Source organism: Chamaea fasciata, unplaced genomic scaffold (assembly GCF_029207755.1).
Source record: "Chamaea fasciata isolate MVZ Bird 193981 ecotype frontalis unplaced genomic scaffold, bChaFas1.0.hap1 SCAF_6, whole genome shotgun sequence".
NCBI lineage: Eukaryota > Metazoa > Chordata > Aves > Passeriformes > Sylviidae > Chamaea > Chamaea fasciata.
Window position 1 is genome coordinate 4786669 of NW_027094091.1, and position 14771 is coordinate 4801439.

The following is a 14771-nucleotide window of genomic DNA, read 5'->3' on the forward strand; positions in this document are numbered from 1 at the left end:
CATACACTGCTTTGAAGAATTACCCTTAAGCGTTCTTCCAGATTTCTAGCTGAAAAAATAGCTGTAATAGTAAATTTGGTAGAAAAAAAAAAAGAGTTTGGAACATAACTGGTTGGCATATATCTAAAAAGCGACAGAACATCACAAAATCTGCTAATAATTGTGGAGAAGTAAGGTAAAATGACCCTGACCTGTATAACTACCTCTCTAAATGGAGATGTTTCTTGAGTTTCTCTTTGCGTTGTCCAAAGATTTCTGTTGACTGAACATTTGAGTTCAGCTGGCTTTAATGAATCTTCTGCACCGCCTAGAGCCAGTACAACTTTGATATCTCTGCTCAAGATAACATATTTTCTTATCTCATATAATTTAATTTTTTCTCAGCTTGTGGAATTTCCAGTAGCTGAGCAGTAAATTGTTACTCAAGAAATTGAATCTTTACAAGATAGTTTTATAAGTGCTTATGAAACTATTTTTGCTCCTCTAATCCTACTTTATATTGATACTATGATGTGAGATCTGAAATTATGTGTTATTTAGAGGCTTTTCATTAGTCCAGGGTTGCCAGAGACAAGTTGTCTGCCATTCACTTTAATTAGTCAAGTCCTTTTACTTAATAGCTAGTGGATTTCTACTAACGAAGTGTCGGTGGTTTGCCATGGGACTGCTCCTTCCTGGATATCTGTTGGCTCAAAGCACAAAATTTGAGGTACATATGTGGCACTTACAGGGACTGAGCAAACGTAGGGTCAGGTGTGTTATCTTCGGCTCCATCACCGAAGTGTCAATTTCCTGTTTTCTAACAAACCTTTTCCTTCCAATGGAGAACAAACGTAGGTCAAACTTGTCAGAATATTCAGAAGTTTTTGAAGCCTTTGGATTATTGTGCCTTGGCCTGAAACCCTAGATGACTTTATGAACAACTTTCAGTTTTGTTATGTCTTCAATTTAAGGTTATACCACACGTAGCAGCATGGGCATGCTATTCCCTCTAACTCTGATGAAAATGTAAGAGTCACAGTTATTTCATGAATATTTTCACTGTATGGCATGAATTAAATTGAAGATTGTTGGTGAGATGTGTGCCCACTGACTTTGCTGAACTGCTGTCCTTTGGGGAAGGAAACAGAATAGGTTTGTATCATTTTCTGAAGAGCAAAAAATGCAACTGCCAGTTTATTCTTATTTCTGTATAACCCATGCCAAGCCATGACTTATCGCAATGCTGTTTTTGCCTTTGCTCCCTTCAGCAGTTCATTTTCTTTCCGTATGTTTTTTCAGTTCTCAGGATGGCTTACGTGATTCCCCCCTCAGCTCCATCTCCAGCAGTGACTATGAGAGTGTTTCTGTCACTACATGTAGTCTCTCCAGCATATACGCTCTGAGGTAATAACATCACTTTGCAGTCAGATTTGACCAATGGTATTGAGTTATGCTTGGTTAAAAATTTTCATTGAATTGATCAAGTGACAGCAACACTTCTGAGTATTATTCCTTTTGAACAACAGGTGCTTTTTGGTTGTTTTTTGTTTTTTAACCTGCCAGCTTTCTTCCGGTGCTGTGACAAATGTGAGGCAACTGTTTATGGAAAAGTTTTTAATGCATGCAGAAATCACTTACATATGTCCATGATCTCTCTTTTATTTATCCATATAGCAGTTCTTAGGAGACACTTCAGGTTTGCAAGTTACAAATGTTTTTCTTAGCTAGCCCTTAGCTTTCTAGAAAACATGTTTTTTCCATTTTGTTTTGCCTTGTAAAATAAAAGATGTTCCAGTTGACAGTTTAACTTACACCCTGTTGCTGATCAACGCTGGTAAGAATACAGTGAAGAACTGCCTCTGACTTCACAGAATATTCTGAGTTGGAAGGACCCCACAGAGGTTGTGGAGTTCAGTTATTAAGTGGATGGCCCATACAGGGGCTGAAACCATGACCTTGGTGTTATTAGCAATGCTGTTCTATATTCTCATCTTCTGAAACTGCTTGGGGGCTTTAGTTTTACTCAAAGCACTTAATGAGAGTGATAGAGGAATTAAGGTTAGGACAGAAATATGTAACTAAAACATAAAAATGAGATCTTTGCATTTTTCACTGTTTGTATAACATACCTGTATGAGATGTATTGCATACACTGTATGCAATAACACTTTTGCTCTGGTACAGACAGATTGAAATACCACTCCTTCGGCTGATGTCGGTCATCTTCCACTGCTGCTTGTCCTCTCTTTTTCATCTGCTTTTCTCTCCCCAGAACTTCATTTCAACTTCCAGATTTTCAAATTTCATCTAGTTTGGGGGATAAAAAGAGGAGATGAAATGGCTTTTCTAATAGTGATAGATGCAGTACTACAAATAACAATTGGAGGGTTTTTTGGGATGTACCTGTCTTCAAGTTCAGTTTTTTAGAGTTTCGTATTTTTAAAATAAGGGCAGAAAGATGCAACAAAAACTGTTTCTCATTGTTTAAATTTCGAAATACTTTTAGCTTCTTCAAACAAAACGCAATTTACCTGCATGGAGTAGTTGCCCTGTTTCAGATACTGTATACATTGAAGGCCGTTTCACACAGGGCTGTCTGAATGGATGGTAGATGTAGCCTCAGTGACTCTTCAGGAGTAACTGGAGCAGTGAGGATAAGTCTTGATTAGATGCACCACCTCTTTTGAAGCCTTACTGGACTGCCTTCGTACATTAGTGTTGCAGTTGCCGCTGTATTGGTAGTTAGGTGAAAGAAAGTTGGGTTTATAAGGCAGTATTTGTACGTGTGCCTTTGTGCTCTTGTCCACTGAAAACCAGCATTGCATCATCCCTGGGTGGCTTGATGAAATCTAAGTTGCCTGTTTTTCTGTATCTGATGGATATTACCAGAGATGTAGCTATTGTAATTTGTGGTCCAGTAAAACAAACCAGTGAAGTGCCTGCTTGACTATAATGACAGGAGTTTCCCCTTTTGAAAGATTTAGTTTAAAAATAGCTAAAACTTCTTTTAATGACTCATTTTAATGAAATAAAAGAAAAAGAACCCCAAAGCCTAAGTCTGACTGCTTCATAGTAGTATGTTCCTAGATCTTCGATTACATAGAAATGTAATATTCAGTGCATCTATTTGTATAATTTTTTAGAATGTTCTTTTTAGGTGCGCCTCTGCTCTCTCTTTAGAGAGTTTTATTTGACCATTAAAAAGCTTCTCTAGAGTTGCATTATTGGTTTACTACAACAGACGTGTTCCTTGCAAGGGCAGTCTCTAAAATGTTCTTTCCTGAAATAACTAGGTTTTCCATGATGCCATATACATATCCAAAATAATACCTAATTTGGGAATTTGATTCTTTGTCTTCTGAAATATGCCATTTTAATGAATCTAATTTCTTGCTGTTTACACTTAACAATAATTACACATTAAATGTAACATTTGCAATTGTATCTAAAAAGTAATTGACTAAAGATAGAATTCTTGAAATACATTTATGTGGCCTTTCATCCTCCTGTGAAACATAAACAATTCCACTGTGCTGTTGAATAATCAGTACTGAGACTGGCAGTCGTGTTGTCAGATTGCAGCATGTTTTGGGAATATCTTCAGAAAGTTTAGCTCTGATCGCAAAACCAATTTAATTGCAGTAGTAATGTTGAACTAATAGTGTATTAAATAGGACAGATGGAATTGATTTGAAGCAATGAAATATTGTATATATGGAATTCTGTATAAATGTACATTTATTGTTTTCCAAAGGGAGAACCAGGGAGAAAAATCCAACTCTTTGGATCCTAGAGCACCGTTCAAAACAGTGGTTTGGGTTCTCAGATGATTCTGCTACGGAAAGTTTGATGATTTCATTGGTACCTGATCTGTGTAAAACGTTCCTCTTTCTAGTCTCAGAGGTCTGGTGGTCAAGAAGTTAAATGTTCAGCCCAGTTCAGAAGATAATTTTTTACAAAATGTTCATTAAACAGTATCCAGGCTTGAGATGCCCATACCAGCAGTCAACTTTCTCAGCAAAGAATAAATGTGTTACATGTATTTTAGAAAGTTTCCAAGAAACTGTGGTTTTATGTAGACTTTGAAGGTGATGCAGAAGTCTTTTGTGCATCAGTGTGATTGTGAAATAACATTGCTGACTGAAGTGAAAATTGCCCTACAGTGGGAAAGTGGCAATTCGTCCATTGATTATAGTAGCTCCATGTAAAAACTTCCGTCCAGTTTTTCCTTTTTTTCTTTCCATAGATGTTATTTTTAGAACCATTTTTAATATAACTTACTACATTGTAAACAGGTAGCTAATAAAATACACTCCTGAAATCGTACCCATTTAAGTGTTCAAAGTAGTAAAGTCAGTAGTTTTTAAAAATAAACTGCAGGAGTCTATCGGCTTCGACGTGTGTTTGAGTTACTGGACAAGATCCTTATATAGCAGTTAATTTGAGTGAAAACCTGTGTGAAGCCTGTCCAGCTGCTAACAGATTGAGAGGCCTTGATATGGTCAAAGATTGGACCTGAGTTCTCTGAAAGACTGGAGCTAGAAAATGCAAGAAAAATGTTGATTTGGGAGTGATGAGGGAAAACAAGTGAGACAACAGAAGAGCAGTGTAGGTACAATTAGTTGAATTTGAGTCTCATTGGAGTTTTTGGTGTAAGAGTGCCAGGCAGGAAGAAATACTGATGAGCCTGTATTTGAGTGTTTGTCTGCCTAGAGTAAAATTTACATGCTAAACCCTACTTCTTCATTTTGATTAGAAAGAGCCAATAAATGAGAACTTTAAATATAAGTAATAACTCTTAAAATTAACCTTAGCGTTGCACTAGACGCTTTCCCTAGTCAACAGGTTGGGGGTTTTTTTGGATATGTCATTGAAGCTTAACTACTGGTGGTTTTTGGTATATTCTACCATTTAAGGCATTTACAAAAATTGGTGGTAAAGTTTTCGCACATTGTTTACAGTCTGTAAAAGGCAGTATCTGCAATGAATTGTGACTCAAGTTTATGTCGAAACAGCAAGACTCTGCCAGCAATTAGAGTGGGATATTTATCTGGATATTTCAGTTAGAAGGTCCGTATTTGTGTATGTGTGGGCAGACACTGATCGTTCTTAGTGTAAAATATTTATTTATTTTATGTCAAGATGAAACCTCCCCTAGTACAACTTGTCCTCTCCATGTGGCTTCTTGTGGAGAGTCAGCCTCCGTCCTCTTTACAGCCACTCTGTGTGTACTGTGACGAGATCCCCTGGAGCCTTCTCTAGGGAATAAAATACTGAATTCCTTCAGTCTCTCGTCATAGGACAGGTCCTCCATCATCTTCATGGTCCTCCTTTGGATGCTCTTCAGCCTGTCTGTTCCTTTTCTTGAACTGTGGAGACCACAGCTGGGCACAGGAGTACTCCAGGTGTGGCCTGACCAGCTCTTGGTAGTTTGGGATGGTCACGTCTCTCATCTCTGCTAGTGGTGCCCCTGTGGGTGCATCCCAGTAACTGATTTGCTTTCACTGCTGCAGCAGCTTCACTGCTGACCCCTGTTCAGCTCCTGTTGTGCACCAGGACCCCCAGGTCCCCCTCAGCAAAGGATCCAGCCTGTGCCAGGATCTCTGGTGTCATCACTGCTGCAGGACCTCGCACCTGTCTCTGTTCAACTCTGCACTCTTGTTACCAGCTCACTGCTCCAGCCTGTCCTGCTCTGTGAGATGGCTTTCCCTGCTGACACATCCACCTCACCACCCAGTGTGGTGTCACCAGCAAACCTGGTGATGGTGCTCAGTCTTGTCATCCAGATAGTTTTGGTGATGCTGGAGGTGTGAGGCTCCATGTCCATCCCTGGGGGTTCGCATTTGTGGCAGGCTGCCAGCCCAAGTGCAGACCACTGATCAGCACTCTGAGTGTGAGCTCTGAGCCACTTCCTTGCCCATCTCTCAGACCAAGCAAAGTTCATGTGGGTGGACAGTTTTTTACAGAAGCAGGTGTTTTACAGTGTTTTCTCATCAGTAGAACTCAGTGCCTTGAAAAGGATTCAAGAAGGAAAAAGAACTTGGTTATTCTCCAGGACTGTGAATTATAGTAGGAAAATTCAGTGCTTTCATCTCCTGGTCCAGAGCTTAAACTATCAAAGCTACAGCACAAATTACATGCCTACAGGTTTTAACAGAGACTAGAGCTACTCTGGGGATCTTGTAGATCATGACGTGGAGTACAGCAAATACATTAACAATGCATTTTAACTGGCTGATCAGTCTACCTGATCTGCTCTGTCTCCAGTTCTTCTGTCTTGCACTTTGACCACTGTTAACATGGTCAGTTTACATTGAAGCTATACAAAATGTCAGATTTGTTCTGCATTGATGTTTGGTAATGTCATTTTTGGTTTGATCAGTGTATTACTGTAGATTTTCTTTTTCCTTTTTTTTCTGTAGAGCTCTTCTTTATGGAGAGATTACTCACAACCAGAAAAAGGCTGTTAGTAATGGTTTTACATGTACTGTACTGGAGTTCTGGAAATAAAGAGCTTGGTGAGCAGAGTTGTGGGAAGAGGAAGGGGTGTATACCTTGAGCAAATCTAAATCACTTCCAGTATACATGCTATTCATGCCTAATGATTTTGAGCTGCAAACTGTGTGTGTGTCTCTTAGGCAGGAGAGTCTGTGCTGTTTTGCACAGCTCTGTCACTCAAGCAGTGTGAGGGCAGTATTAATACAGTCAGAAATAGGTTGCTGTATACAGTCTCTTTGTTTAGCTGCTAAATCTCTTGCCCCAACAACCAGCTGAGCAGTACCAGCAAAACAAAAAAAGTCAGTGTTGATGAGGTCTGTCAGCTTTTGCTTCTGATTTTAGTCAGCGAGACATATGTGACTGAAGCAGATGTCTCTGGGTTTTCACCGCCAGGATTCTTCTTGATGTGTTTCATGCCTATCTTGTTCTTCACCCTGCAAGACAAAAAAAATTAAATCTCCAAATGGTGCAGCATTTTCTAAGTTACAGTGATCCTCTCTAGAATATTCTACAGGGTATTTTATATTTTATGCATATCTCTGTCTTTAGTAACAAGTAACTGGATGCAGATTTTATTTTTTCCGAGGAATAACCCAGGCAGCTAGTGTTCACAAGTGCTTGTTACAGTGGGAAGGTGAAAATTCAGTTGTTGAAAGTTTTTTGGTTCTTCCCTATTAAAATGATAAACTTCATATTTTAGAGGTGTTAAAATGTCTGATGTGGTTGAACTAAATATAGAATATATTGCTCTCTGTGTAAATCAAGTAAAATCGGGCAATATTTTAGGCTGACTAGTATCAGCGTGGCAGAGGCAGTAAGACTGTTCTGGCAGAATTGGTAGACACCCCACAATTTGCCATTTGGGGGCTGTATTCCAAGTGGCATATCAAACATACCGTATGGCTGGAGACTGGCACAAAGTGATCGTAATGGGCTTGTGCTCCTGTTTCTACATAGCTCAGTTGCAATTTTCATTTTTAGTAATTTGGCCACAATTATAATCATTTTCATTTTAGTGATGTGTAAAATCTGCTGTTGAATGTCACTTGGTGTTCCCTGTGATAGTAGTAGAACAAAATTACTAGCTTTCAGAAATTAGGTTTTATTTTACAGATTAGGGTTTTTTTCCCCCAGTAAAACCCTTAGAATAGCATGTTTGGGAGTTTTCAGATTATGTGTAATTAAAATCACTATAGTAACTGCAGTTTTTGCAGAGTTTTTGTCCATGCCTGAAGATACATTTTAAAACCACAATTAGATTGGAGAAAAAAAGAGAGGATTTCCTCATACTTACAGCAGTATTGAAGGTGAAAAATAAAGAGAAAGCTATATTTTCTAATTTAAATTTTAAGGTTCCGCCTAATACTTTAATTAGTTTTTCTCAGCTTTGACTACCACGTCTGGATACAGAATTTCTATGGGATTCCCCTAGATCCTAGGATGCAGTAATGCTTCTGCTGCTTGTTCTGTATTTTTTTTTTTGAGGGAACTGATGGAAGCAATATGAAAATGTTGTGCTGATAAGTTTCCCTATCCCTCTGAATTCCTTGTACTGGGAAGTGTTTTTGGAGCTGCATCTCCATCTCCGTTTCTGCCGCACACAGGGGTTGCAAGTCAAGAGTGGGTCTGCAGGAGCTGGATGCTAAATTGATTAATTCAGTTGTTGCAATGCTGTGCAGAACTGTGGATTGCCTATGGCAGAGGACATTGCTAACTAGCTGTATAAAATTTTTCTTTGCCCTGAAATACTTGTATCAGGTGTCAAAGTTCTGCCTGTCCTTTGTCAGGTTCTCCATAAAAAAGAGAGAGACTGCTTTAAAAAAAGCTGAGACTGCTTTATCTCTATCCCTGTCTTGGATCCAGAGCTGGTTTTGCATTCTATTTCATCTTAAGTCCTATACTATTTGTGGTTTCCACTTGCAGTTTTTCCAGTTTGGTGTGTATTTTTGAAGTTTAAATACTTCTGTTCTCTAATCTCATTTTATTTATCCTTTTGCAGTGTGAGTGAATGATTGAGAGATTTAAATGCAAATTTGATTGCAACAAAGTGGTGGAAAAAACGTCATGGTGGAATTGAAAAAAGTCATAGTGGAACCAAGCAATATTCTAACTTCTTGTTTTTTCCATTCTGTTTTTGCTTGAATTTTCCAATAACTTTATCTTGCAGGTTTTAGCCCTTTTTGGCTTAAACTGTAGGAAAAGGATTAAATGTGGTACCTTGCAAGTATCTGACATTAAATTTGATGGTTTGAAAGCACCACTGTTGATTACTAATGCGCTTTAGTTATTTGTTCATATGCACACTTAGAGAAGTTTTATCTATAATGACCAAAAAAGCTCTTTGGGAGAGAGCACTGTTCAAGCTGATAAATTCTGCACTGGCAGTGTTGTTTATTTTAATTTCCATTTGAAATACTGTATCTTTGCATTCATCTGAAAACCCAGTCCAGAGTGTTAATGAGTTTGAGTAAGCCATAAGTTCTCCTAGACTGAGTTTCTTAGAGTGAATTTGTTTAGCAAGATGCTGCTTTAACAGCTGTGGTGTCTGCAAAGTCCAAGTGAGAGTGTTCTGCAGTTTGAGGTCTGAACAGCTGAGGAAAGATTCAAGATGTTCTTCCAGCAGAGTGGGGAGCTACAGAAGCTGCTGGGGTGTTGCTGTTGGAGAAGTTCTTACTGTTGATTTCAAATTCAATAGAGTTCAATGCTCAGGACTTTTTCCTGACCGAAGCTACCACCTAGGACATATGGATAAGCCTGTTAGCCAAATTTCTTATTTTAATGAGCCAATCTCAGATTGCCCACCTCTACAATGGCAAGAGAAGCTAAGGACAGGCTTCTGCAAATCTTGCAGTGTAGGAAAAGTAATTCCCCCCACTGAGGAATTCAAAAGACTGACAGCAGATGGGGCTTCTAGCACACATCTTGTGAGTGGAGCTGGGCATTGCTCATACATATGATAATGCTCTTGTCTGGTCAAGTCCAGTTCTTTTGGTGATTTCTACCTAGAGGGATTTGCATGCAGTCATATTATTTGTTTCTCAAGACAAAGTTCTGCAGCCTTGGTGTGCTTTAAGGATGGTGGGTTGATTGGTGGGGTTTTTCACCCTTTCTAGCTGTTTCTCTTTAAAAGAGAGAGGAAATAGCTAAGGGGTTATATTTTAAAACCCTCTTGATTTAATAAAATATTATGGTTTAAAAGACAAGAAATAAAGTTCTGCATTAAAGTTTTTCTTAGTTGCCTTCAAATTGTAGCTTCTGGGGCCATTTTTTGAGACGTAGTCCTTAGCTAAAAAACTATGTGCTATTACCTAAATAATAGCATATCATGTTCTGGTTTGGGTTTAAGTGACTCTAAAATTGAATGTGTAGCCACCCACTTCACTTAAAATAATTGTAAGAAGCCATGATTATCACCATTTCCCTTCCAACCATCTCAAAACTGGCACATGTTAGAAACCAACAGGTTTTAGCCTACTGTTTATTGTGTTTCTTGTGAGAAAACCCAAAAAGAAACACTGGAGGTACTGCAAAAAGCAGGATGGGAATTAGGTTGGGGTCTTTTTCTTAGTGGTATGGGAAGTACGTATCTCTTACCTAAACCCCTATAATTTTCCTCTTGTCATTTCTCATGGATGCAACATTTGTCTTTCCTGAACTATTGTGTTTGAACCTTTACGTGGCCTTTGGAGCTGCTGTTTGTTCTTTTTAGCTAATTGGAACCCAGACTTGACTACAGCCTTCTGAAGGAGAAGAGTAAGAGTAATAGCTTGGCTGACAGGGTAGTGGTGAGATTTCCAGTTACAGCCTTTATAAGTATCAGTGGGAGCAATGTACCAACTTGCTGAAGTTGTTTTAGAATTTGCATGCAATCAATGACATAGATTTGCCTGCAAACATTTTGGTTTGGGTTTTATTTTTTGCATTTACCATAAGGATGAAAAAATTCAAATGGGAGAGAATCTTAAATATTGCAGATTGGGTCGAAAGTGTATGTTATTGATCCTGTACACAGAGCATAACGTGGCCATTATGCTCAACTCTGTAGGAGCAGTAAATGAAGGTTGGGGAGGTCATCGTAATGTGTTTTGAGAAATATTGTAAGAACTAAAATATTCTAAATGCACTTGTTTAAATGGAGAGATTCACGTAAATGAGACACCTACACATGTTTATGTCTTAATATGTACATGTGTTTATAATACATGTGGTTTTAAATAACGGACATGAGAGATTTGTTAAGGCCAACTAGTGCAAATGAATTTATATCATTTAAGTCCAAAGAACTGCACTGCTTTGCAATTTGTAGACAGTCTTTCATCAATTTTTAAATGAACAGTAATTTATATTTAAGAATTGGGCTACTCACCCTTTGTAAAAACTTCCAACATGGTTTATAACTGTGATGTCCTTCTGTGTAGAACATTAGGAATGTGTGAAATCACAGAAAGCTTTTGGCAAAGTTTTCACATTTCTCTACCGTCAAGGGTCTCACCTGCTACTGCACAGCACTTATCAAACTTTCCTAGAGAGCACCTTGGTCTTCAAACGCGTCTCTGGGTGAACCTCTGCATCAGAATGGTACCATTTAAGGCATGGATTTTGAATTCACTGTGAAGTGGATTCACCAGCTTTAAATTCCCACTACAGCAGGAAGGTGTTACCTGTTTTGTTGCAGAGTTACATTCTACTTCTGCCCCTGCTTGTGTAGTTTGCTGGAGATTTCCAGAAGAAGTAAATGGGAATCCCTGATGTCACAGGTATTTGGATAGCATAAATGGTTAAGGTTAGTCACTGAATTACCTATTAACACTTTCCTAGTAAACTTTTATAATATTGTTATAGAGTTTTCTTCTTAGACTTAGTTGAGATGAGTTTGTGTGGCTGAAACTTGAGCCCTGTCTGTTTACAGGCACCACTGACAATCTTCTGAGATCTTTTCCTGAAAATCAGTTGTCATTGAAGACCTTGCCTCTAATCAGAGGCTTAATGGGTGGTCTTTATTTCCTTTTAAATTTGGTGACATAATCGCATCACATGTTTCTGTTGGAGCTGGATAATCTTCAAACTCTCTTCCAACGCTAAACATTCTCTGATTCTGTGATATAGAATAGATTGAGTCCCCTGGGCTTTCTCCTTTGCAGGTGACCCTCTATTGCTTTTGATTTAAGACTTTGAGAGACAAAGAAACGAAACCAGATCATTTTTATAAAGATTTTTGTTATTAATTTGAAAACATGAAAATTCAGTTGATTTTTGCTGTTCATTGTATTTGAAACATAGAGCTTTTAAATTCTTTTTGTCTGTCACTGCTGTATATTTAATGCATTTTTATGATACTCTGAGGGTTGGTTTGTGAATAATGAGAAATTCTTTCAGAGAATCTCATACATTCTGCATTCATGCAGAGTAGATTTCAGGTTTAAAGAACCAAACATTTGTAGACAAATTTGAAAGGAGACATCTGTGAATGGACACAGATTTCTGCAGCTGTTGATATGTTTTGAGTACAAATGTAAAATACTTAAATTTGGACCAACATTGAATGGTTGACTTTGGTTGTTTGGTTTTAGACTTCGCTGCTTTCACTGATTTTTGATGAGTGTCAATGACCAACAAACACAGCCCAAAGCCTCCAGTATCACAGATGGTTACCTAAAACATCTGTCCATTTCTGAAAATGTCTGTCGTAACCTTCTTGTTCCACAGTCCTGTTTACCATTATGTATGAGTACTGCTATGTAAACTGGCTCAGAAGTGTCCTTTGGAACACCAAAGAAATAAAGCAGATTGCATCTGCGTGAAAGATTGTATTGTGTACAATTACATTAATGGCTTTTGTTTGCTTGTACATATTTGGCTAAATTTCACAGTAGAGCCTTGAGACCAGGCAGCCATTCTAGAGATACACCTTGAAAGTGTTGAAAGAGTCTTATGACTCTTCTAATGTAATAAATGAAATGTAATTTTCAAATGGGTGGCTGCAGCCAAGTTAAGCAGAAAGCTAATTCATTTTATCTGCCACAAGGTATCTGTCCCTTTATAAAGTATAAGCAGATTTACTGTTTGAAATCAACTTTGACATAACATCTTATTTCTTTATATTCACCTTCAGATGTGTTAGCTTTGCAATGTTTTTACAGTCTGAAAAATCAATGCATGATAAGCATTGTGTATATGATAAATGTTTCACAAGGGAAGTTTCATGTGTATTTTGGTGTTACCTCTTTGTGTCTTCATTCATTGGGTTATTCAGGGTTCCTCTCAATGAAATAGTTGAGAAAATGAGGAGTTGTCTCTAGCAGTAGGATGGCTGTTTCTGTTGTGCAGATACTGGCTGTGAACATTCCAGATCCAAGTGTTGTCTGACATCAATGAAATGCTTCCTAAACATCTGGTATTGGCTGAGAATGTTGATCCAAATTACCCATGTTAAATAAACCAAGTAGAAAAGGCATTCTTTATAGAAAAAAAATAAGGTAAGCTGCACCATGTAGATCACGTTTCAGGTTTGTTTTCTATAATATCAATTTATAAAATCATGAGAATCTATTTGCATGAATGCAGTCATTGCTGTTTGGGAAACTGTTATATTTTTAAAAAGCCGGCTCTTTTGCTGTTTATCTGAAACAATTGCAGTGTTTCTGTTATTGCAGTGTTTCTGACGGTCTCTACAATATTGCATTTTTGGCTACATTCTTTAACAGTTAGGTATACTTTAAAGTAAAGAACAGATGGTTGTTAGTTGCTCTTTGAGAGTCATTTTTGTCTAAGTTGGACTTGGTTGTGTTGGTAAAGGCAGAGTAATTGTTTCTAGCCGGAGCAGTTCTTAGGTCCAGTTTTAGATTTTTCTGAAGCATTCATTTTTTTTTTTTTTTTGCTTTGTAGTTGCAAAGCAATCCCAAATACAAAATATCCTCTTTTCTGAACCTCCTGTGTGGGGATACTGTGGTTTACATGGGAGTGTGCATATGAAAGTATGTCACAAATGTGAGCCTGCAGACATGCTGACTTTCCATCCCACAGTTCTGGAGCAATTCACATGTGCTCTGTGCTGGGGATTTTGAGGACAAAACAGTCCCAAGCAGTCTTGTGGTGACATGGCCAGTTTTAATGACACACCACAAAATCTAACAGAATAGTCTGCAATGGAAGTAGGTCAAACCACATTCCCTGAATGAAGTAGGTAAAACTGCATTCCTCCCAGCTGGAGGAGGCTCAGAAAGACAAACATTACTATTAAAATTGGTCAGAATTGTGAAGTGAGCCTTTTTTCCTTTCTGCAAAACGGCAAAGGACCAAGCTTATATTCTTCAAAAGCACTCTTCACAGCTCTCTGCCCACTTAACACCTTCCCTTGAAATATTTCTTCAGCTGTGATTTGGAGGGAGAAGTCATCCTTGATTCAGTGGCTCTGTTTTTCCCTGCTCTAAAGTTTCTATGTATTGGGAGTTTTGAAGACACCTTTGTATTGGGGTTTTATAATTACACAGCCTGCATTTGGCTCTTTCAGGAGGTCCATGCTTGCCTTAGAGATCAGTTTATTGTGCATATGTGTGTATCACTAAGAAAATTTTTATATAAAACAAAAAATATAGCTTATTTGGCCATGTTGCAAGGCAGAGTCCTTTATCTGTATGTGAGAGGGTTTGTGTGAACAGGCATCCTCTGACTGCACACCCTTTTGAATCCGGAATCGCTTCCTGGCTCTCCCTGCCTTTCAGTTTATTCCTTTGTAAGCCACATTTGTACATGACCTTTTCATTGTCTTGAGCACAGGCCTTTCCACGCTGACAGGCTTGCTGTTATAATATCTGCTATATCCCCTTCGGAAACACAAAGCAAAATTGAAAGAGAATTCTCACTACATTCTGAGTCTTTGATAAGCCCAGTCAGTCACGGTGCTGCTGGAACTGTAAACATAGAAATAACATCTCTTTACAAGAATTTCCTTTTGTTAGTAGCAATAGATAACATGAACAAAATGAGTCTCCTGCAGGCCTAGTCTTTACCCTGTGTTTGAAAGAGTGGGGGTCCAGTTAAGGTACTCATGCTACACATCTTCCATTGATATTTCTATCAATAACTAACATCTCTTATTTATTTTCAGTCTGTTTTTCCTAGGGCTTTTAAGATTGGGTGGCATAATTACTTCTCTTTTATATTTCAAAGGATTTACCTGTGCAGGTAGAATTTGAAAACTATACCCTATAAATTTTTTTTATAAATAAGTATGTTACCTATGTGTCTTCTCCCAAAATAACTATTCATGCCTACTGCCATAAGGATGGCAT

General features: G+C 38.1%; 1 protein-coding gene across 5 annotated transcripts in view; it reads left to right on the forward strand.

The window, feature by feature from the left end:
- Positions 1-14771, forward strand: part of ZFYVE28 (zinc finger FYVE-type containing 28) — a 148519-nt gene that overhangs the window by 115497 nt on the left and 18251 nt on the right. For 3 of the 5 annotated variants that reach the window (XM_066185280.1, XM_066185281.1, XM_066185284.1), the window contains one exon: positions 1282-1386. The exons of the other annotated variants lie outside the window; for them this stretch is intronic. In XM_066185280.1, coding sequence (XP_066041377.1) covers positions 1282-1386 — 105 coding nt within the window. The remainder of the gene's footprint in view (positions 1-1281; positions 1387-14771) is intronic. 5 annotated transcript variants of the gene reach the window in all.